Source organism: Bos javanicus, chromosome 24 (genome assembly GCF_032452875.1).
Source record: "Bos javanicus breed banteng chromosome 24, ARS-OSU_banteng_1.0, whole genome shotgun sequence".
Lineage (NCBI taxonomy): Eukaryota > Metazoa > Chordata > Mammalia > Artiodactyla > Bovidae > Bos > Bos javanicus.
Genome location: NC_083891.1, coordinates 9,556,805 through 9,581,829, shown reverse-complemented (window position 1 = coordinate 9,581,829; position 25,025 = coordinate 9,556,805). Strand labels below are relative to the sequence as shown.

At 42.2% G+C, this 25,025-nt stretch overlaps 1 protein-coding gene across 3 annotated transcripts; it reads right to left on the bottom strand.

The window, feature by feature from the left end:
* Nucleotides 1–1,722: 1,722 nt before the first annotated feature.
* On the bottom strand, nucleotides 1,723–20,789 carry DSEL (dermatan sulfate epimerase like). 3 transcript variants are annotated; one of them, XM_061399562.1, is made up of 3 exons: nucleotides 20,700–20,789; nucleotides 15,305–19,844; nucleotides 1,723–5,007 (listed from the first exon to the last, which is right to left on the bottom strand). In XM_061399562.1, the coding sequence occupies exon 2, from the start codon at nucleotides 18,950–18,952 to the stop codon at nucleotides 15,314–15,316; it is 3,639 nt and encodes a 1,212-aa protein (XP_061255546.1). In that variant the 5' UTR covers nucleotides 18,953–19,844; nucleotides 20,700–20,789; the 3' UTR covers nucleotides 1,723–5,007; nucleotides 15,305–15,313. The 3 variants fall into 3 exon arrangements, with proteins under 3 accessions (XP_061255546.1, XP_061255545.1, XP_061255544.1); XM_061399561.1 differs by lacking the exon at nucleotides 1,723–5,007 and adding an exon at nucleotides 6,290–14,703; XM_061399560.1 differs by lacking the exon at nucleotides 1,723–5,007 and having other exon boundaries at nucleotides 15,232–19,844.
* Nucleotides 20,790–25,025: the final 4,236 nt, after the last annotated feature.

Here is a 25,025-nt window from a genome sequence, read left to right as displayed (position 1 = left end):
TGTGCTTTCAAGAATAAAAATAAGAAAAAAAAAAAAGGAGTGGGGGAAGTGAATTAAAATGAACTGGCCTTTTGTGCATGGGTCACTAATGTGAACTCTGAAGAAACGATATAGGCATGTGATTCTAGCCTCTGTAGAAAAGCATCATTTGTTGCGTTGGACAGGCCCAGTCATCTACAGTGATACATTATACCAGTGAGAAACAGGTAAAGTATTGGTCACATGGGATTAAAGCTCTTTCTTGATTTATGTTTGGAAGTAGTCCTAAACCTTTTGATTAAATCCCAAGGAATTTTAGACTTTTTCCCCTCTATTTTTTTTTTTTAATTTATTTAGTACCGGGAGGACAGGCCTTAAGTAGAAATAATTTGGAGGCCAAGATACAAACTGTAAAAGAAAAGGGAAGTGACAGTATTTGTACTTTGAATTAGTGAAACTGATTATCTGTTCTATTGCTTTTAACTTCTGTCTCTTTTAAAGTTGTAATCATTTTTTTGCTTACATATAAGTAAAATCTTTTCTACATGAAAGATATTGAATCTTTACTTGTTTGTGGTAAAATCCTATTTTCTAATTGGTGCTTTTTTTTAACGCTGTTTTTGTTAGTTCATTTTTTTATATAGGGCAGAGCAAAGCTGTACTGCTTAAAACCCTCTTACTCTAATAAATACAGTTTCTTCATGGTGGTTTTTGGCTGGTGAACATTGACAAAAAATAATGGGGCATATAATTAAAGATTAAAAAAGAAAAACAATTGATATTAGAGAAATAAAGGAAATATATAAGATTAGGAGCTGGTTATGCAATAGCAAATAAACATAAAATATTAGGTAAGAACAAAAAAGCTAAAAATTAGTCGTTGTAAAGGACCTTCAATTTATATTCCTAATAGAGAAGATAAATAGGGCTTCCCTGGTAGCTCAGTCAGTAAAGAATCTCCTGCAATGCAGGAGACCAGGATTCAATCCTTGGGTCTGGAAGATCCCTTGGAGAAGGAAATGGCAACCCGCTCCAGTATTTTGCCTGGAGAATTCCATGGACAGAGGAGACTGGTGGGCTAGCGTCCATGGGGTCTCTGGTGGGCTACAGTTCACGGGGTTGCAAAGAGTTGGACATGACTTAGCGACTAAACCACCACCAATATAGAAGGTAATTTAACTATATGGCCTATTATTGTCAATATTCACCAGCCCAAAAGCATCAGGAACATAAAGAAATAAGGCACACATACGCAGTATTAGGGAGAGAAAATACATATGTGGGAGATGGATAATTAGAAATGCAAATTAGGTAATTTGCATTTTGAGTAAATTTAGCTCAATAAATGTGAAAAATTAAAAGAACAGTACAGATTCCTTAAAAACATAATTTGCCAAAATAGGCTTCAAAATAAATTCATGAGGTAAATAAAAGAACCCTATAACCACCAATAAAATTTTATATTTAGTTAAAGTGTTCCTACAAAGAAAACAGAATGCTCAGATAATTTTACAAATGCGTTCTGACAAACATTCTTGTATTAGGTCATTTCAATCCCATGCAAACTCATCTAGAGAATATAAAAATAGAACATCCTCAACTTACTTTGTGTGACAAGTTTGCTGACTTGAAAATTAGACAAATATATCATGAGAAAATTACAATTACAAATGTTGATATAAACATCTTAATTATTAATAAGCTTAATTCAGCAACAAATATAATAAATCATTCCCAGTCTGGTTTCATCATAGCAAGCCAAATTTGGTTTAATCTCAAAAGAAAAAAATATCTTCACAAAATACCTTGCATTAACAGATTAGGGCAAAGAAACATATGATTATCACAATAAATACAGTAAAAGCATGAATAAATCTCATCATGCACTGATGATAAAAAGGCAATTATCAACTGGCAATAGAAGGGAGTATTGCATCCTGATAAAGGGAATCTATGAAATACACACAGCATCCATTCATTTGCTCAGTGGTGAAATGTACAATTACTCCATTCACATTAGGAACAGTACAAGAATATTCACATTGCCAGATCCACTCAGTACTTTACAAGACGTCCTAACAAATCCAGTAAGAACATTAAAAAGTTATAAAATTAAAAGGACAGAAATGTATTCCATTAATTACAGATTACAAAATCATCTTATATAAGTATTTCAAAAAATTTACAGGTAAATTATTAAATTAGTAAGTTCCCTGATATAATATAAATACACAAAAGTCAACTGTATTTTCTACATACTATCATCAGTTAGGACATACAATTAAAAATAAATATGATCCACTGTAATATATAAAGTGCTCATACTTAAATCTATCAAAGGATTAACAAATGTTATATAAAAGGAGAGATATGCCATGCTTATGAATTGGGATTAATTAAAGAGGTCAATTCTCCCAAAATTGATGTAATGCATTTACAATAACATGTATTGTTCTTTGTTTGCTTGCTTTGAGGAGCTATGCTAACTAATTCTAAAATGCATATGGAAGAACAAAGGCTTAAGAAATAGAAAAAAGAAAATAAAAAAACTTCCCTTACCAGATTTCAAGGCCAACAAAAAGACTGCAGTAATTAAGACAGTGCAGTACTGTCATCGGGTAATCAAATTTGCCAGTGGAGTACAGTAGAGAACTCAGAAATCAGCTCACACAAAATATAAGGACTTGATATGCAGTAGAAATGGCATTGAAGATTAGTGGAAAGGAGAGGGTACTGAATCTTTTCAGTCTAGGACAGCAGGTTATTCATACAAGGGGAAAAAAAAAACAACAAAACCTCAGAATGGACTTAACAGTTAATGCAAAGCAGATTAAATGGAGAAGGAAATGGCAACTCACTCCAGTATTCTTGCCTAGGAAATCCCAGGAAATTTCATGAACAGAGTTGCCTGGTGGGCTACAGTCCATGGGGTCCCAAAGAATCAGACATGACTGACCAACTAAGTATGCAGATTAAATACTTAAATATAAAAGGCAAAATAAGCTCTCCTTCTCCTGGTAGTCCTGTCCTTGTGGAAACCCTTTCCTGGGTGTAGGGGTAAGGGGACCTCTGACTAGCTTCTAACCAAAGCTGCCTGGGTGTCGCTTCGAAGATTATGATAGCATGTTAGCAGTTTCTCTATAGACTCTCTCATCCTGACTTTGTGAAGTTAACTGCCAATGGAGAAGCTCACATGGCAAGTGATTCAAGGTCTCCTGCCAACAGGCAGAAAAGAACTGAGGCTTTTAGTCCAATAGCCCACAAAGAATTCAGTCTTGCCAACAATCACATGAGCTTGGAAGTGGGTGCTTCTCAGATGAGATCTTAGTCCCATCAACGTCACTGCAGCCACATGTACGAGCAGACGACCAAGTTCAGCCAGGCTTGGATTCCCGACCCATAGAAACTGTGAGACAATGAATGTGTGATGTTCTAAGCTATTACAAGTGTGGTAATTTTATTTGGCAGCAACTGATAATGATAGGAAAATAGAGGAGAACATTTTCAGTACCAAGACGCTAAGATTCTTTGATAAGATGTTAAAAAGTATAAATAATAAAGAAAAATTATTTGTAAACATATTTTGTCTACGCTCAAATTAAGAACACCTGCATATCAAAATGTATTATAAAAGTCATAGTGCAAAGATCATAAAAATATAAGCCAAGAAGTTATTCACTGCAAGTATAACCAAAAAAGGATTAGTATTATTAATATACAGTAAATGTCAATGAATCAATGAGAAAAAAATGAATGCCATGGAAAAATGCATAAAAGACAGGAACATGATTTATTTTCACAAAAGAAGAAACACAAATGGGAAAAATAAGGACGGCTGTGTGTGTGTGTGCACTAGTGCATTGCTGCACATGTGTTCTATGTTATTAACAGAACCAAAAAAAAAAGACATAGCACTCTTTTATCCCACTAGACAGAAAAATATTTAAAACTATGAAACTGCCAAGTACAGGAGAAGCTTTGGAGCAACACAAGCTTTTCAACAATTGCTAGAGTGTCAACTGGTACAAACAATCTGTGAAAATAATAATTTGGTATCAAGAATACTTGAGGATGTGCGTTGAGCCTTCAATATATACACTAGGCTGGAGTGGGGCTGGGTGGGAAGGTTTCTGAGTACAAAAAAGAACACACACACAATGACAAAATTCTTGCATTAACATATATGCATTATATAGCATATATAAAGTTTTATGTATAATGTTTAAAATTACAGAAATTAAAAATATTCCCCAAATCCAACAAGATGAAAGCTTCATAAAGTATGCTGTTTGGACAGTAGTCTATATTGGAACTCACTGTGTTGGAAATAAGTGCTCTCCACCTGCAAACATCAACATGCATTAGACAAAATTTTGAGTGAAGAAAAGCAAGCTGTGTAAGAATATATGCAGTATGTTAGGTTTACATAATGTATAAAAACATGCAAAAATGCACAATGTGTTGATAAATATAGAGACATATGTGGTGGAGCTATAAAGAAGAGCACAGGAATGATAAACACAAAACTCAGGATAGTTGTTACCTCTGGGGTCGCTGGTTAGGGTGGGAGGATACAGTAATCGAAGGTCAGAGGTATACGCTCTGCACCACATGGTAGGGTGTGAGTATAGGGGTTCTGACTCTAAGTCCCAGCTGTGGTCACAGAGACATCAATATCACAGAAGAGGGCTTCTGATAGGGTCAGCACGTCTTTTCAGCACCCACATATTAGTGTAACCTATCCATCATACCTACAGTTGGAGAAGTAGGGGCAGCAGACCTGACACGTGCAAGGCTCAGCAAAACAGTGTCTTCTGATTTGCATACAGTGGACCTCAGCCAGGGTCTGGATGGCAGTCTCCAGGGAAAACCAGCCATAGAAGAGGAATTCCTGTCCTCAGTGAGATGAACGCTGTGATCGTAGGTGTGTGGCACCCGTTCCCTGGCAGAGGCGCATGCTGTCCCGGGCTCCTTGCTGGAAGGCTGAGGTTCCAACTGGAGGCTCTGGAACTGCTCCTGGGTTGTGATCTACAGCCACAGAAGGGAAAAAACACCCACACTTACAAAGCACCAGGCAGATGATAACGTATTGTAGAACTTAACCCTGAGCCAAAAAATGTGTGTGAAGGATGTGTGCATTAAGTGTTCTATAAAGAGATCATTTTATATTCATAAAACCATCTGTTACATACAGTGTCAAGCTATATAATCATGACATGTATAACTTGGATATGCTACCTCAGATTGTTGTTGTTTAGCTGCTGTCGTGTCTGATTCTTTTGCAACCCTGTTGGCTGTGGCCAACCAGGCTCCTCAGTCCATGGGATTTTCCAGGCAAGAATGTTGGAGTGGGTTGCCATTTCCTTCTCCAGGGGATTGTCCTAACCCAGGGACTGAACCTGCATCTCCTGCATTAGCAGGCGGATTCTCTACCACTGAGCCACAAGGTTGGCCCTCACTTATTCCATCATAGCCAGTGCAGTAAATGTCATATTCACACATAGCCTTCAACACTCCCAGCTTTTATGCATATTTCATAATAAATAAATGAAAATATTAAAATAGGAAAATTCATTTATTTTGATGCATAAGATCATAATAATGTATCTACTGAATGAAGGTATGAACATAAAATTATGATTAATGTTATACAAATAGCACTCGTAACATGATATAAAACTTCAAGTAATAGCATCATACTTAAATTCAATAGGCTTCTCTGATGGCGTAGCGGGTAAATAATTCTGCTGCAATGCAGGAGACACAAGAGATGCAGATTCAATCTCTGGGTTGGGAAGATACCATGGAGGAGGAAATGGCAACCTCCTTCAGTATTCTTGCTTGAAAAATCCCATGGACAGAGGAGCCTGGTGGGCTACAGTCCATGGGGTTCCAAAGAGTCAGATACAACCGGGTGACTAAACATAAACTTAAAAGAGTCTCTATCTTAATAAAATTCAGAAGGAAATACAATATTCTCTAGAATAACTCAAACCATGACTTTAGAAATAAAGCACTGAAGTAAGTGAAAATTTGAATGATTTTTTTTTAATGTGAACATGAAAAATGCTCCAAATTATTTCCACATATATTAATTGCATAATTGTGATTTTACATGTTTTTACAACTCAGTGCATATATGAAATATTAAAATAGGTGTCTATTTGGTCTGTATGCCAACTATGTAGGCTCAAATCCTCTGGGGACACTGTAATATTTTCTTCTTCGGAGAATGGTGCATTCTGTTACATATGGGTTTGATAGAAAATGAATTTGAGGTGATTGCAAAGAGGAAACAAGTATCATCCTATTAATTTTTACATGTGATTTTATTTAATCCTTACATCAACTCTGGGGAGTTTTAAAGATGGGGAAATGATCATTTCAAATTAAGAAAACTCCCCAACACCACACAGTTCAGTTCAGTCCAGTCACTCAGTCGTGTCCGACTCTTTGTGACCCCATGAACCACAGCACGCCAGGCCTCCCTGTCCATCACCAACTCCCAGAGTTCACTCAAACTCACGTCCATCGAGTCAGTGATGCCATCCAGCCACCTCATCCTCTGTTGTCCCCTTCTCCTCCTGCCCCCAATCCCTCCCAGCATCAGAGTCTTTTCCAATGAGTCAACTCTTCACATCAGGTGGCCAAAGTATTGGAGTTTCAGCTTCAGCATCAGTCCCTCCAAAGAATACCCAGGACTGATCTTCAGAATGGACTGGTTGGATCTCCTTGCAGTCCAAGGGACTCTCAAGAGTCTTCTCCAACACCACAGTTCAAAAGCATCAGTTCTTTGGCACTCAGCTTTCTTCACAGTCCAACTCTCACATCCATACATGACCACAGGAAAAAGCATAGCCTTGACTAGACAGACCTCTGTTGGCAAAGTAATGTCTCTGCTTTTGAATATGCTATCTAGGTTAGTCATAACTTTCTTTCCAAGGAGTAAGCGTCTTTTAATTTCATGGCTGCAGTCACTATCTACAGTGATTTTGGAGCCCCCCAAAATAAAGTCTGACACTGTTTCCACTGTTTCCCCATCTATTTCCCATCAAGTGATGGGACCAGATGCCATGATCTTCGTTTTCTGAATGTTGAGCTTTAAGCCAACTTTTTCACTCTCCTCTTTCACTTTCATCAAGAGGCTTTTTAGCACCTCTTCACTTTCTGCCATAAGGGTGGTGTCATCTGCATATCTGAGGTTATTGATATTGCTCCCAGCAATCCTGATTCCAGCTTGTACTTCTTCCAGCCCAGCATTTCTCATGATGTATTCTGCATAAAAGTTAAATCAGCAGGGTGACAATATACAGCCTTGACATACTTCTTTTCCTATTTGGAACCAGTCTGTTGTTCCATGTACAGTTCTAACTGTTGCTTCCTGCCCTGCATATAGGTTTCTCAAGAGGCAGGTCAGGTGTTCTGGTATTCCCATCTCTTTCAGAATTTTCCACAGTTGATTGTGATCCATACAGTCAAAGGCTTTGGCATAGTCAATAAAGCAGAAATAGATGTTTTTCTGGAACTCTCTTGCTTTTTTGATCCAGTGGATGTTGGCAATTTGATCTCTGGTTCCTCTGCCTTTTCTAAAACCACCTTGAACATCTGGAAGTTCACAGTTCACATATTGCTGAAGCCTGGCTTGGATAATTTTGAGCATTACTTTACTAGCATGTGAAGTGAGTGCAATTGTGCGGTAGTTTGAGCAACAACTCACAGCTGGTTATTATTTACTGACCTGGTGATTTGTATTCAAATTTTATCAAATTTCAAAGTTCATATAGTATACAAAGTGTTGTTAATATAACATTTTTAATAGAAATCTCCCTCTTCAAATTAACCAAGGAAATGGGAGAAAGGCATAAACATAGCTTGTGAAAAACCCATGAGTACAATATGTTGATTATACACAGAAAACCTTACACCCCATATGATAACAGAATCGTGCCAGATTTTCATGTGGGTGCACAAGAAAGTCCTGGAGAAGGAAATGGCAACCCACTCCAGTATTGTCTGGAGAATCCCATGGACAGAGGAGCCTGACAGGCAACAGTCCATGGGGTTGCAAAAACCTGGACACGACTGAGTGACTAAGCATAAAAGCAAGTACCTTTTAGTAATGGGGTTTTTGTTCAGTAACTATAAACGCAAATTTTATAGTTCAGTTCAGTCGCTCAGTTGTGTCCGACTCTTTGCGACCCCATGAATTGCAGCACGCCAGGCCTCCCTGTCCATCACCAACTCCCAGAGTTCAGAGACTCACGTCCATCGAGTCAGTGATGCCATCCAGCCATCTCATCCTCTGTCATCCCCTTCTCCTCCTGCCCCCAATCCCTCCCAGCATCAGAGTCTTTTCCAATGAGTCAACTCTTCGCATGAGGTGGCCAAAGTACTGGAGTTTCAGCTTTAGCATCATTCCTTCCAAAGAAATCCCAGGGCTGATCTTCTTCACAATGGACTGGTTGGATCTCTTTGCAGTCCAAGGGACTCTCAAGAGTCTTCTCCAACACCACAGTTCAAAAGCATCAATTCTTCTGCACTCAGCCTTCTTCACAGTCCAACTCTCACATCCATACATGACCACAGGAAAAACCATAGCCTTATAAAGTATAAGTGAATGCATGTACATTTCAGTTTATTTTGGTCAATCTAAAGAAAAATAACACGAGTTCCTTGGTGCACATAAGCCCACTGTGAGTGTGATGTGTTCGAGTTAACACTGAATGCCAGGACCCCCAGGTTAATGTTTGGAATAAAAATGAAGAGCAGAACCCACCTATTTCACTGTGTAGGGTTAACTTTTATTAACTGCACTCTTTATATGTAGTTGTCTTTTCATGGGTGTTTTATGGAAGCAATTTCATCACTTCTTGGTTGTATTGTGTTCTTGTAAATCTCCCTTCAAAGTTTTGTGGAATACTGCATTAAGGCATCAAGTTAAAATAGCTCAATATAGTTTAAAAAGCCTTATTTTAAAATCCCAGAAACTTTAAACAAATATATAAAACAAAATTAATCTTTTGGAACAAGGCAAAGGAATAAATGAACACTTAAAACAATAAATAAACACTAATAAAGTTGGGCAGTTATCTTTCATTGTAGTAGAACAAAGTTTGGGAGCATTATTTCCATTATGAAATGAATAAGGTAAGAAGTGGTTTATGCATTGTCCGTAGAGGGATGTCAGATTTTAATGCAGGGATTAGAGATTTCTGTGTTGTTCATTTACTCATGAAGTGAGAAAAGTGATGGTGATGGGAGGTGAATTAACTTCCAAAAGAATGAAGAGCACCATGGATGTCCCATGTGTATGAATGTCTGGTTCCTTAAATCACTGGGATCATTGTATATACCCCTCACTTGGAAAGAGAGGGAGATAGTATATAGGAAAACACCATGCTATCTAGAAAGCTGTAAAACCTAACACTTAGATGCAATTCAACACCAGTGTTAGTACCCTTGAAAGGAAAAATTCATTTCATCTCAAGAGTCATAGCAATACAGAAATAGTTAAAAGAAATAAGATAGAAAGAGCAACTGCAATGTACTATAGAAAAGGTTTGTTCAGATTACAATCTTTCCTTTTTTCTGAAGTTTTAGCTATAATAAGATTTCAAAGAGATTCTTAAACAGTTCATACAATAATGAACTCAATTGTTAGAGAAACAGTTCTCCTTATACACCTTACTTTGTGTTCAGATTTAGGTTCAGAATTCCTTCCTTCCATTTCTTCCTTCCCTCCTTCCCTTAGTTCTACTATTTTCATAGTAGGAATAAGAACAGTTCCCCCCCGCCCCAATATATTTGGTTGACTGTCAGCTCCATAGGTTTTGTTCACTGCTGCCTTCTTAGGATTGGTCAGCTCCGCCTGGTAATATGAATCTGGAGGCACTGAGAGGGCCGGGGAAGGAAAAGGAGATGCTACTGGCCAGCTGGAGCCCAGATGAGATACCCTGAGTTATCCTTTACTGCTATTACCAGCAGCAATCTGCATGCACCCCAGTCCAACCACACTCACACAGCCTTCTCTTCAGGGCACCCCTTGCTGTTCAGTTATGGACCACATTTCTTTGTGAGAAATGTGTTGGGGCAATTAAGTCAGGGGAGAATTGGGAGAGAGTGTCAGCAGTTTTGTTCCGCTTGTGCCTATCACTACTTACTGATGGGATGTCCTGTGATGATAGAGTCAAATCTAATTGGGAAAAGCATGGATGGTGATCTCTCTCCAAATGTACTGAAGCTCCATAAACTACTTCCTTTTCTCATAACCACCATTTCTAAGGCAGAGCAGCTGACACTTTGTGGTGCCTCTCCTTGGGTGGTAATCGCTACTGGCATGCCCTTCCTCTCCTTCTCCTCTTGATGAATTCCTACTGGCTCTGAAGTCTCTGGCGAGAACACCAATTCTTCACAGGGCAGGCACAAAGTCAACTCATTTTTGTCTTCTTCCCTCATGCAAATCAATACCTTGGTGGTAGATACCCTAAAACTACCGTGAATTGATAACTGAATTGTAAACCTGCTCCAAATGTCTTCACAAAAACAGATTCCCTGCAAAGAGAATACAGGCTTCAGATCTATCTGTAAAATCAACACCAGTGAGTTGTGAAGACTGTAATGATGAACATGAAAACGTTAAGGTTCTGTGTAGCACATACTGAGACTAATTTATGATGGATCCTTCTGTCTTTAAAAGCAAAAGTCTCCACTATGCCAACCCTCTGCACCACCTATCGGAATGACTCAAGGAACCTGCACCAACCTTCCTTTCATAGATCTCCTGCTCAAATGGAGATTCCACCAATGATAGGAGGGGCAATTGTGGAGCCCAGGTATACAGTACCAGGATGTTCTTACTAGTTAGTAAGTTAGGACAAAGTACAGAGAAGAGTGAAATGGACTGAAGGCAGGACTTAAAATTAACTTACAACAGTGGAGTCATGGCTTGTCCATCATTGAAGGGTACAAGTTTAGTAGCTGGAATCATGGGACTGCATTTCCCAAATCTGCCTTCTCAGCTCCAGACAAAACCCTAGCACAGGTACCCAAAGACCTAAAGAAGAGGGCTATTACAAATTATCCCAACCATAGCCAAGTTGCTTTTAGCTTTTTATTAACAGAGGAGTCATGTTATACATATAGTTAGAATAAACTGGCGGAGAAGGCAATGGCACCCCACTCCAGTACTCTTGCCTGGAAAATCCCATGGACGGAGGAGCCTGGTGGGCTGCAGTCCATGGGGTCGCTAAGAGTCGGACACGACTGAGCGACTTCACTTTCACTTTTCACTTTCATGCATTGAAGAAGGAAATGGTAACCCACTCCAGTGGTCTTGCCTGGAGAATCCCAGGGATGGGGGAGCCTGGTGGGCTGCCGTCTATGGGGTCGCACAGAGTCGGACACGACTGAAGCGACTTAGCAGCAGCAGCAGCAGCAGAATAAACTGGGCTATGGTCTCCAGTATAGGTTTTCTTCACTGCGTAACTGGATAGATGTGAAAGAAAAATGAAAATGAAGAACAAAAACAAGATACCCGGCTAAGGTTTGGAAGCTTTCTCCAAACCTATCTTTGGAAATGGAACTAAACATGTTACTTGGACTAAACACAACATAAGCTCATGTAAATTACAGCTCAAGCATTTACAAGTTAGCTAGAGAATGTGAGAATCTGTTTTAAGTTCCTTCCATTCTTTGTGCAAAAAAAAATAAAAAACAAAAATTCAGTCTAGTTCTTAAAATGTTATTTGAATTTTTCTGCCAACATGAAGGGAAATAATGATACTAGTCAAGTATGGAAAACATTGCCTTAGCAGCTATTTTTAGACATACTTTGGTCTATATTTAAACAAGCAGTAGATAGCCCACATATGTATATTAAATTCCTAGATCTGTCTTAGAATATTAGGCTCCCTTACCTCTGTAAGTGGTGTTATAACATATTATCTTCTACTTACACTTTTCACTAAATTAGTGACATTTTTCTAATTATGATCAGAATTAAGTCAGAGTTTAAAACCATTGTCCATATTTACTTATAGATAACTGAATGAGATAGGCTTTATATAGTAGCTCAGATGGTAAAGCATCTGCCTGCAATGCAGGAGACCTGGGTTTGATCCCTGGGTTGGGAAGATACCCTGGAGAAGGAAATGGCAACCCACTTCAGTATCCTTGCCTGGAAAATTTCAAGAACAGAGGAGCCTGGTAAGCTTTAGTTCACAGGGTCGCAGTCACACATGACTGAGTGATTAATACACACAGCATCTATGATGACCCTAAACCAAATCACCAAAAACTGTGCTGATAAATGATGCCAATCAAGTCAATGGCAGACAGAAGGGGTGGCATTTCTACAAAAAGAAAAAAAAAATTAAACATAACTAGTGTGTGGAGAGAGTCTCTTCAAATATGAAGGTATTTATGGCAGATCCTATACCACGTCTGGGAATTAGACACAATTACCCCATTCCTGCCAGGCATTTATAGTACTAATTATTCTGTTTGTCCAAAAACCCAGTTAATCAAACATCTAATACTCAGGTTCTAGGCTCAGTATGTAGGTATTAAAGTGTATCTACCTAAAATTCATGCCTTTCTGGGTTTCTATAGATTAAGTATAATCATAGACTTCTTCTTTCTCCTGAGCAGGTTCTCCCATTTCCTTCCTTTCTGGAATTGTCATTACAGTAAATTCGGCTATGGATATGGCCTCTCTCATCCAAAGTGAGTAATTTGCATCATTTCTAAATTTTGAAAACTAGATCAACATTATCACCACACTTAAGCTACTTTTTATGTCAGCAAACCTAATCCATTCTTTCAGAATTTCAATATGTAAACAGTATTAATAAATGCTTTTATTCCAATTGGGCCCATGTTTGGGGAAATTAATGAAGGAAAGAATTGTTTTTATGGAAAGAACATTTTGTGTTTCCTTTGAAAATGTCATAAAGTCATCAGGGTTGCTTTAATTATTTTTGTGATGATCAGAGTAAAAATGTAGTAAAAGTAAGTTCACATTTTTCCTAGGATAACACTCTGGAAGTGCAGGACCTAGGTGTTCTGAGATCATAATTGGGATGTTAAGGCAGTGGGTCCCAAGCATGTACAAGTCCTTGCACATGCAACGGCTGGGCCAGCTTTCACCTACGTGTAACATTCCTCAGAAACAGAACCTGTGAACATTAGTCTCCTCCAGCAAACTTTCCCTTGGGTCAGAAGTAGACAGGGAAATTCACCCTGACCTTGCTAAGTGGTGAAAGATACCCTGTGAAGATCACTTTAAGTGCGTCCCTTTCCTTATCTATTAATAATGTATTCTCATCTTGTTCCCATATTCATTCACAGAACTGCTCTTTTTCATTTTCTGCATCTCTCCCCAACCCCTGTGCATACTCAACCTGGCTCTCTTCTGCCTGTGAGCATGTTTCTGTGCAAAGTTAAAGGAAAGGCAGTGGTCCAGAATCAGTGTTCTCTGCTGCTATCTGCAAACATTGGTAATTCTTACCTTGATCAAACCTCATATTATTTTCAACCCAAAGCCTTTTTATTTGATAATACGATCACACATCCTGGAAATTGAAAGCAGACACTGAGACTCTGACCAGTAATGGAAATGGTGTTATCATCCATGTAGAAATGTTACATGCATCACGATAACCCTGAGATAGGAAGAATAATCTTCCTTGAGAATAATAGTACGGATTTGAGTCTTTGGTTGCCCTCTCAACCTGTATTAATCCAACAGGATTTTCATTCATTTTGACATTGGAGAGAGAGGGCAGGGAGAGCTACACCAGGAAGTAGAGGTGGGGGCGTAGGAGAGAGCTGTTTTCCTACTGTAATGGAAGAAAAATGACAGCCTGGTTAGCTTCAGCTGGAATGTAACATACCCACAGCTTGATCACCCTGGAGGCACATTTTGACATAACAACAAACTACTGAGAAAGAGCCACTTTTATCTAGGTCAGAATGACAGAATTCCAAGTGTTAGCGCCTGGAGGGTGAGGGGGGTGGTGTGAAACTACAGTCTGAAACATCAGGAAGACTGCAGTCTACACAGAGATTTGCATTAAGTCCCCACACTGCCTCATGGTTTCATCCAGTTCATTGTAATTGCTCCACTGGTTTCTAATGGCATCGCATTTTGATTTCAGCGTCTACCAAAATAAAATGAACCATGTGTTATGACGACAACATTTATAATGAGATGCAGATGGTAAAGGAAGCAGATGCCTCTGACATCATCTGCCATTGGCCTTCAACTTCTGCAGACACCGGCAGTCTGGAGACTCATTCAAAGGGACGCAGGATAAGTCAGGCAGTTTTCCAATTCTGTTTCCAGTCTAAAAAAACACTGGCAGCAGCAGCACTGCTTTGACTCATACAGTGATGCTTCCACAAGGAGAAATCTGATTCTAAGGTGGTCTCAGGCTTTGACACAAAATTAATCAACAGGACAGGGAGAAAAAAAATCCCCACAAATATCAGAGTTTAGCCATTAGCAACTACTGACTGTTTTGCGTGACAGTGGCAGAAAGGACAGGGTGGGAGTGGTAATCGTGAACAGCTGCAGTTTCAAGGAAGCAAGAATGAGAGGGTTTTAAAGAGACAAGAGGGCCTAAAATACCCTTCCAGCCCTTGGCATCCACTGTTCCAAGACTGATTCCTTATGACTTCTAAGTAAAAAACTTGAAGGAGGATTTTCAGGTCACTGTTTCTGACCTAAAAAAAAAAAAAAATCCATTCTGTATTTCCATTTGTATTTTCCAGAAGGGATCCGATAATTCCAATAGGAGCTTTCACCATTTCCCCAGTGATATCTGTGAACATTCTACACAGTAAAAGGATTTGTGTGTATGTGTGGCGTGCAAGATAAATGTGTTGGGACACCTTCTAAAAAACTAGGAAACTTCTGCAGTTCATCTTGAAAGCAAGAGGCGCTTGGGTAAAGCAGCAACTGCCAGGCTTTCAGCAGTGCATGAGGTTCTGGGCTAGATCAGCTGAGTTACAGATGAAGCAGAGAGTTAGACAAAAACCTTTCTAATCCTCCTATCTCCCCTGACCATGGTAATATAACTTCATCTACGCCTCTGTGGCAGAAACATATTAGCAGAAAAAAATTCAGAAACAAAGGCAAGGGAAGTGGTAACAAAAATAAATCCCGCTAGGCCAAATACGGTGCTTATTTTTAAAATAATCTCTCTCTGCATGTAACGAATTGATCACAAACACACACACAAACACACACAGTACAAGAATAAACAAACTTCTAATTCATATCCACAAATTGGGTTGGAAAGTATTAGTGCAAATCTCTGCTGACCTGCAGCATTCAGTCCATAAACTTTGGGTATCCTAGACGATCCATCAGCGTCCAGCAGATGTTCTCAATCAGTTTAATTTCATCCTTCGGCAAGTTTCGTTTCCAAACGTTAGTATTAGCGGGTGATATCTCCCCTTCGTAGGGAAGATAGAAAAGGTTTGTGGAGGTGGCAAACAATATTTGGTTTAAAGTAGCAGGAGATAAAGGAATTCCAAGGAAGGCAAAAATCCTTTCCGTGGTATTCTGAGGGAAATGCACAAGATCTTCAAACTTGATTAATTGGTAGCTGGTGGGCAGCAGGTCTGCATTTAGCCTCAGGGCAGCAGCCGTGTTTGCCAGCCACGCATGGGCCAGCAGCGAGACTGGGTGAGGTCTGGATGCCAACAGTTCCTTCCGCAACAATTCATACTCCACAGCATAGCCTGAGTTCAAGGTACAACGACCTGCACTTCCCTCCGTTTTAAACAGCTTAGCTAAGTGCTCTTGTACATTCTTCAAAGAGTAAAGGCTAGGTTTACTACTGTACAGCATGGAATAAACCCACGCCCGAGGGTCCCTCACCACGTACAAGGCCCTCATGGAGGCTCCCAACACCTCGTGAAAGAAATGCAGCTTTAACGTCCAGCTCCCGCTGCCCAGGCTGAGCACCGGCCGCGCACTGGGGTAGTGGACCAGGTGTCTCCGCAGAGCCCGGACGTATTCAGCGTCTCTGTCAAAGGCGCCTTTCATTCTGCTTCTTTGTTCTGCCAGAGACTCTCTCCTTTTCAACTTCCTTTTCTTGTCTTTATTCATGCTAAAATACTGGGCCAGTTTCCCCCTACTGGGTTCATGCAGATGGATGTTCTGCAAATGGAGTTTCGTGTCTCGGACCAAGGACTGCAACCAGCCTCGGAGTAAACGGAAACGCACGCCGTGGACTTCGGACGCCGTCCATTCACAGGCGTCCACAAAGGAGTCGATTTCCAATTCCGTTTCCGGGATGTCAATGTAGGCTGTGGGGACCCGGATGTAGAGGAAGTCACTGCTGTTGAAGAAGAGTTGTTTGAGAATCTCGGCTCCGGAACCAGGAAGTGAGGTAATGACGACGTCTGGCGGGTCTGTGCGCTGGCCTCCCGGGGCCAGCGCCTGCCCGCTTGCCTCGGTCTCCGGCCTCGCCCACTTGGCACAGATGGGCTGCGTGCAAGCGCTCCACACGTCCAGCAGTTCAACGGACCACAAGGCAATAACAAGGATGAGGATCCACCGCATAAGCTTTCTAAAAGAAAGGTAAAACCGCCACTGAAAAGTTAAGATCACCAGGCCGATGCACAAAATCAACCCAACTGCTACATTAAATTTAAATCCAAAGGGGAAAATAACTCTATCGCGTCTTATGGGCTTTACTATTGCCTCAGTGCCCAAACCGAAGCGGGTTACTTGGGCCTGATCAGCCACAGTGGCAAAGCCGCCAAATCCCAGGTAGTCAAACCTTGTCTTCAAGTTCTGGTAGTCAGTCACGATCGAAACAACATGGTCGGTGTTATTGACATTGAGAGAAAGCTGAAGTCCAGAATTGGAATTATCAATAAATCTGCAACTGGAAACATTGACATACGGTCCATAGAAGACATATGCGATTCTTGTGATTGCGGATTCCATCTGAAACGTAACATTGACAAACTGAGTCCACCGTTTCTTAAATTCAGCGGCTTGCTCTGCTTCCTGTATACTAGCAAGGGGGCTACTGCCACGATGATCAAACCAGAACATCTTGTAGTGAGCATCCCACACGTCCATCAAGGCGCCATTATACCTGTTCATGAACCTATAGGGGATGTACTTAAAATCAATATCCAGATTATGGAAGAAGGCACTGACAGATTTTATTGGGGAATCTTCTTGCTTCTCGACATGATCAACAACTAGCAGAGTCTGAGAGTTTAAGAGAAGCAAAGCCCGATATACGCTTTTCAGCTTCATTGCTGAAGAGTAAGCCGACACGGCTTCCCCACTCACAAATATCATGTCCCCGTGCTGAGAGGCAGTAATGATTTCCCCGGCCGCATCACCAACCTCCTCGCCGGTCCACTTGAGCCACTGTGCACATTCTCCCAGCTGACCTTCCCAGGGCTTATTACACTGACTCGTGGGTGACGGCGCGAACACCAGTACGTTGTTCAGGTGGCTCAACTTAGGTCCATAGAGAGCTTCGGAAACAAACACCTGCCCGTTGGGGGCAAAGGTAAATGAGTTCTGATCCGGATGTTCATGTCCAGGGTTGAAGCTCCTCCACCCATCAATCCAGGAGTATGGCTGGAAGTGAACTATGTCATACACAGCACGCCCTCCTAGCTTCCCAGACTTAAAAGACACAAAGGTATTGGTCTGTGTATTTGGCAGCCCAGCCCCATAAGTGACCACACCCCAGTTAGGGAACATGTGCATTTTTGCAGTGCCATATTCTGCAGGAGGCTGTGGGGTGAGCTGGGGGTCATACCAGATGTATTCAGTGTGAAGGGTACTCCACCTCTGGGCAGTGGAGGGGACCATGGGTCCATCTTTAGGTCGGTGCCTTCTGATTTGCTGAGCTAACCAATTTCCAGCTCCATTCTTTAAGACAAACTTATCCAAAAAAACTAACTGGCTCTCAGGACCATAAAACCAGTTATAATTGGAATCTGCTATCCCCACGGTCCTTTGGAAGCCTGGCAAAAGGGTGGCATAATAAAACCAAAAGTGCATTTTTAACCAGTTGTTATCCAAGTTGTTGATATTAAAGTGGCGCTGGGCCAGAAAAACATACTGTGTGACTGATTTAGCTGTGTAGCTTCCATAGGCCACACCTTCATCCAAAGAGCCATCGACAATGTGATTCAACAGAAACATTGTCTTTTCCATCACATCTACTACAACCTGTTTCCATAGATTTACCTTAGTCCCTTTATCTACCCCAGTCACCAAAGCCCCGGTCAGCAGTGCTATCATGTTAGTAGCTTGATGGTTGTGAAGAAGTTGTTTGCCCCAAGAGCGGACCTTAGAATATTCATACATTTCCTCAGTAATAACCCATATTTTTTCTAGGTATTTTTGTCTCCGACGACCATCTAATAAGTTATATAAAAAGTCAAAGGCAGTGGCAAAACCTGTTAGGGAGTGGCCAACTGGAACCTCATCCCCTGGTGCATTCTCCACCAGCCAGTCTTTGTAGCCCACCATCCTGTCCATGTATTCCAAGGCAAATTCAAAGGCAACTTTGTCTTCTGGGCACAGCAAACAGTACAGGGCTAAAGGAGGCAGATTGTTGCCATAGATTTCATTCCACTTGGCAGCAAAATCAGCATGCTTGGGTGGAGGTAGGTAGTATGTCGGGTTCGACAGCATAGCAGTCACCGCACTTCTGATCGCTCTAAAAAGGTGCAAATGGGTTGTGCGAGACTTCTGTCTCATTGCTTGGATCTCTCCAGCATCAAAATACAAACGTGGATGAAGCATACTCTTCTTCGGTTTTTGATTGGGTCTGACATCTTGCACTCTCTGTGTCTTAAATGGATCTATGTCATCTGGGAAAACTGCCCAGTCAGAGTAATTGCTCACAGATTCCTCCAAAGTAGAGAAAGCAAACATCACTAATACTAAAAATAAGCAATGTCCTGTAAACATTAACGCCATGATCCATCGGGGAGCTCCTTTCCTCAGGCATACATGTCAAATGCAGCGTTCAATGTGCTTCCCATCTGCTGAGTATAAAACATACATTTAAGGCCTTGATAAAACAAAGACTGTAAATTGTATGTGCTGTGAAATCCTGCTGACATTCGGCTCATTCAAAGTACAGTTGCCAAAAAGAGAAAACTTACACTGTGAATCTGCCTCCCTGATGCAGTGTTGCTTCCAATAAAACTTAAAGGAATGTTAAAGCCTCTTGATTTTCCCATGTCACACAGCAAACAGGCGTGGAGATAGTCAAGAATACTATGAATTCACAAGTTACTTCCGTGACAGAAATCTACCTAACATGGAGAGTCAAAAACCCCACATGGTAAAAAAAAAAAAAAAAAAGCACTCCAAAATCCAAACTAAGAAGTCATTCCTGGCACAGGATACCATCACTGGTGACAAGCTCATCATACAGGTCTGATGCCTTTGTCTGTGTGCTCTCAAAGAAGTTGATGAAGTACTGAAATCCTTGGAGCAGACTGGGTTGTTACTCCGCTCAGCTTTTTACACTTCTGGCTGTGAGAATTTTTTTTCTTCCTCCATTTTTGGGAGAAAAACATCCTCAGCAAGTGTTCAAAGTCCTACTTGGTTTTAAAACATTCCGGATTCCTGCCCTCATTTCCAGTCTGTCTTGTCAGGCTTACTTACTCATCAGCCTTTTATGACCCATCTGAGAAAGCATATTCTCATCTTCTTTTATCAGCTTCATCTGTACAACTATGAAAATCTAATCTTTGCAACCACCTAGGTACTTCTTTTCCAATCATGAAGTAACCATCAACTGGGAAAGAAAACTCCCCTTTCACCAACAGTGACGTCTCTTTTCCGTTCCTTTTTCATGACACTGGAAAAACAAAACAGAAATTTTGTTCTGGGGGACAAAACAAAACAGAAATTCTCGGAGGCTACAGGTATGCTGGGACATAAACGGAAGATTTAAACGTTCTACCATCTCCTGATAGAAATTTTAGAATGACAATAAGATCTGTTATTTAATACAATCGAAGTTACACTAAATGATTCCTTTTCTCATACTTTTCAAGGCACATATTAGGATAACAATGGTGGTAGAAGACAAGCGGCTACCAGATGTAACTTTCCCAAGAGTATTTATTTTAACGGTGGCTTGCTTTCTTAATTTAAAATGTTTTTACTCAAATACAGTCAAGAGAAGATTGAGTACCGCTGTCATTCTTGTTTTGATCACGGAAGACTCAGAGACAAAAACCCAAAGTTGAAAGGACCATTTTATGATTCTCGATGAGGGCTTAGCTTTCAAGGGCTCAAGGTGTCTTTGCCAGAGGAACTATAATACTAAGCGCAGTCACTTTTGTCTAAGGAGAAGTCATGACAATGTGTGGGAGCGAAGAACGCCGGTTCTGCTCCAGTCTCCCTCCCGAAAAGCCTGGTTTTCCATCCTTAAAAGAAGCCACCAGAGGGAGCTCAGACCCAAACCCGGACTCAAGGAGCAGCTTCGCGGCAGCCCGTCTGGGTTCCGAAGAACCTCACCAAGTTTCAGTCTTGGACAAGTCTCCTCTCTGTGGGAAACATGAACGCTAGGAGTTTCCTGCTCCGCTCCGCCTGTTGCATTTTGTGATTCGCTTCCTACGAACATGCCAGCTCCATCCTCCGCTCCCCATCCCCGACCCCTGGCAGTGGTCTTAGGACAAGAGACCCCTCAGTAGCCAAGTCCTCTTACCTCGGCAGATCTGGACGGGGTCTCTCCGGGTGGTGGTGGGCCCGATGAGACGCAGGCGGAGAGTTGGAAAACACTGCTCTGCGTGGGACTCGGGCGGCCCGGCCCCCGCAGGGCTCCCGAAGCCCCCGGGTCCGGAGCCCCCGGCGCTCCAACAGGCTGAGGCCCCGCGCCCGTGCCCCGCCCGGCGCCGCGCGGACACGCCCGCCCTCGGGGAGCGCCGGACGCCCCCGGGCAGCCCGGGGCCGCGGAAGGCAGATCCGCGCGCGCCGGGCGCTCTCGGGGACGCCGTGTCCAGCGGGGCGCTGGCGTGCCAAAACGCGAGGCCGCCGCGGCCGCCGGTGCTCAGTGCCAGCTCCGGCCGCGCGGCCGGGGGAGGGCGAGAGACGGCGACGCGGGCCGGGGGCGGGGCGGGAACGGCTGGGGGCGGGGCCGGGGCGGGGCCTCGGATCCTGGGAGGGCGAGGCGGCTGGTGGGCGGGGTGGAGAGGACGTTGGTGGGGCGGGGTCTCGGGCGGGGGAGCGCGAGCACAGGCTACGCCGGAGATGGATCGGAGGCGGGGCTGGAAGGAGATGAGGGCGGGGCCAAGGGCAGGGCCGACCGCCCCCGGGATCTGAACCCTAGGGCCCTCGGAGTGCGCGTGTTCCCGGCTGCCGCGGCGGCGCGCGCTCCCGGAGCGGCGGAACCGGGAGAAGAGGGAGGGAGGGATTTGGAAGTGCAAGGGTCAGAGGACCTCTCCTTGCCGGTCGAGTCCCGCTGCTGTTACGCCTTTGGTTGTGGGGAGAGGGCCGACCTCACAGGGCTAGGAGTGAGAGGAAGATAGAGGAGTTTCTGGGCCAAATTACAAATGATGGGGGAAGTGGGGATGGGCGGGGTGACGCCGTGGGATGTCTGGGATCAGCCTTCAGGAAGAGCAAGGGCTGAGGAGGGGAATGTGCGGCAGCAGGGCTGGGGTTGCTGTCATTTAGAAATGCAAAATCAATATACCGTATTAATACAAGACTGACTTGAGGAGCACAGATGCTAAAGATCAGGGGAAGACAAAAAAGACTAATCAGCCTTATTGATTGCAATAATTTCTCTGGCAGTGTAAATATGGAAAGGTATGTGACAAACAGGTGGAAGCAACCTCTTTCTTATTCAAGAAATGGAACCTGCAATTCAGTAAAGACCCACAGGCAGCAAAGACTGTGGCTCAGTTACTGTGACACGTGTGTGCAATTCCAGACTTTGGAAATCGTCGAGCACCTGTAATTCCTGTGGTACTGGACATATGGAACCTCTCACTAACATCTGAGATTACACTTGGCCAAGAGTCAACCTGAGTCTGCCATCTAATATAGTGAAATACCAGTTGTTGCAAATAAACTTAACTCCTTTGGGGATTGGTGATGCCTTCAGTTTCCTCCTACTCCATTCCATTTTGGTAGAAAGGGACAGATGTGTCTATTAAAAAATAAGTGTCTTGCTCTGATTGCTTCCTAGTAAAACCAAACAGTAGACTGTTGCTAGCAGAATACATTTCAAAATAATTTACCTTGGGTGTGAAATATGGCCTCTGCCTCACCGTCAATCTTCTATTTGATCCTCTTGGGAACCCTACCTCTGTCCAAATGGCCCATCTTGCTTTTTGCCTGCGGCTTCTGTAACTATGCTTATCCAGCTCCTTCCTGCATTGTGTTCTCTGCCCCCGACACTCCAATTTACTGGTTGAAAGTTTTTCTGACTGTTGAAGTTCTCTCATTATACTTGTCCCAGCTCAGATGCTTAAATTCTCCTGTAAATACACCCTAGGTTTTTCCCTAACCACGCTATAGTTTTTATCTGTAAATATATTCAGCCTCAGATCATTTGTTTTATGTGCTATATTTTCCCTGGCTGACTACTGTGCTCTCCTCAAAGCTCTGTCAGGTCATGGTCAGTCTCAGCCCCTCTCATAAGGACTGTACCTATGTTTGAAATGAGCTGAAGCGTCAACAGTTGGGCTCACGTAGTGCCTCGTCTCCTTCACTGAGATTCATTCTGAAACAAGGGTCCTCCTCCAACCTCTAGAGACAGAACTTCCTGTAAACATCGGGACTGTCCCCGTATATGACCCACGATGGAGAAAGATGACTCCTGGCTTCTAGCCTCCCTTACAGGAGAAAGTAGAGTTGGAGGAAAGAGGAGCCCAGATGCAAAGATTGTTATAAGTTTCTGCAAAGAGGAGCTTTAGAAAGTGACTAGGAATCCGTGTTAGTAAATACAGTGAGTAAATATGCAGACCGTTTCTAAGAACAAAATGTGTGGATGGGATTCTTTTATTCTGTGAATCCAAAGTGCCTCATGACACAGGGCAAAGTGAACCGTGGAGAACTATTACAAACACTAACATCTGCCAGGGGAATATTTTAACTTCCATCCAAACCTTTGCTTTTTCTTTCCAGATTTAACATCAATATAATCATTTTCACTTTACAGATGAATGCATTCCGGTACAGACATTATGACTTTCAGGTCTGCCCTGAGCGTCTGCACCTAAGCTGTGGGGTGCAGCAGGCCTTTCAGCATTTCCAGATGAACTCTCTGGTTAATTCACTTTGAACTGGCATCGTCTCCCAGTTGTGAGTCTGTTGAAACTAAACAGGAGCTACAGCTGACTGTTTCAAATCATTGGCAAGAAAGGGTGGTAAGTAAACGGTTCTGTGACAAATGAAGAGCGTCTTGCTTCCTGTGAACTAAAAATGGATAGCTCCAATTATTGCTCCTTCCACACATGAAGATGGTACGAAGTTAGTTAATTAGAAATAATGCATCCAGCCACAGAAGGCATGAGGTATATATTATGTTATTGTGCATTAAAAATCTTTATGAGTGTGGCAAGAGACACATATACCAGCAGCTGCTAAATTCAGAATCCTGGAGCCGTATCTATTTTAATAGAAGAGGAGAACCATGGAGTCTATCACTCTAGCTGTAGGGATTTCCTGCTATATCCTGTAATATAAAAAGATCTTAAATCTACATGAGATTTTACTTGTCATTTCAAAACACTTAATGAAAATCTTTTTTTTTTTTTTTACTTGAATATCTTTCAACCCTACCCCCAGCCAGAGAAGGCAATGGCACCCCACTCCAGTACTCTTGCCTGGAAAATCCCATGGATGGAGGAGCCTGGTGGGCTGCCATCCATGGAGTTGCTAAGAGTCAGACAGGACTGAAGCAACTTAGCAGCAGCAGCAGCAGCAGCTACCTCCGGCCACTCTACTTACATCAGAGATGATGCTTTCTCAACTAGATTCCCCAAAGCAGGAGGTTTCCTTTCCTCCTCTTTCCTCTTTCTTTCTTTTTTCTTACCGTTTCTTTTTCTTCTTTTCTGTTTTTAAATTCTTCAGCTCCTAACTCAGAGCCCAGCACTTTGTGTGGAGTGTGTATCGACTGTTGAACATGAATTATCACCCTCATTTTATGGCAGGCTAGGAAACAGTCATAAACATCTAAAGTGGGTTGCTGAATTCTGAGTAGAATAGAAGCTCTTACTCTCCCAATGGTGCAGAGGACCTCGCCACAGCACAGAGTCAGAGCTATGTCTTGGAGGGACTTAATTCAATTGAAACCTCAGAAGGAAGCTGGTCAACATTTTAAGGAGAATTTCTGCAAGACATTTTATTCTTAAGATAAGTAAATTCAAGTTCTGAGCCTTAGAACATAGGTAAATACTGCATCACCTTACAGAAGGATAAACAGCAAGTAATAAAACAAACCAAGAACTACATAAAGTCCCTTGACTGAAATCGCATTTGTCCGTGATCTGTTATTCTGGTGGACTCTTAATAACTGGGACAAGGATGTCAAGGAACTAATTGCTGTATGTTCAGCAGCTGACTGTGCACAGGTCTCCGAGGTGTAGGCTGGTGTAGAGCTCAGGCGTTTGAATCTAGGGAAGACTTAGTTATTCTTCCCTTAGCATATCTCTTCTTTGGCATGGTTTTGTCTGCGTGAGCTCAGATGCAGATTCCTTGAACCACTTATCAAGGCCAGAGGTGTATTGTATTGATCCATGAGCGCCGCTGTGACTAGTTTTGTGCCAGAGTTTGGGAGGGTAGCAGCTCTGAACAGACACCAAACTTAAGCTGCAAATGTTATTGCACAATTGGCCAGCAGTAATAGGCCACCCCAATGATAAAGACAAAACCGCAGATTTAAAGCAGGCAGTAGGATCTGGAAATACTCTTTCTGCGATTGCTTTGAATACAAAACATCTCAAAGTGACGGGGATTCTGCCTGCAGAGCTGCTAATGAAGATGTGGCTGAGAGTGTTCTTTGAGTTTGTTTATCCAGCTGTACAAG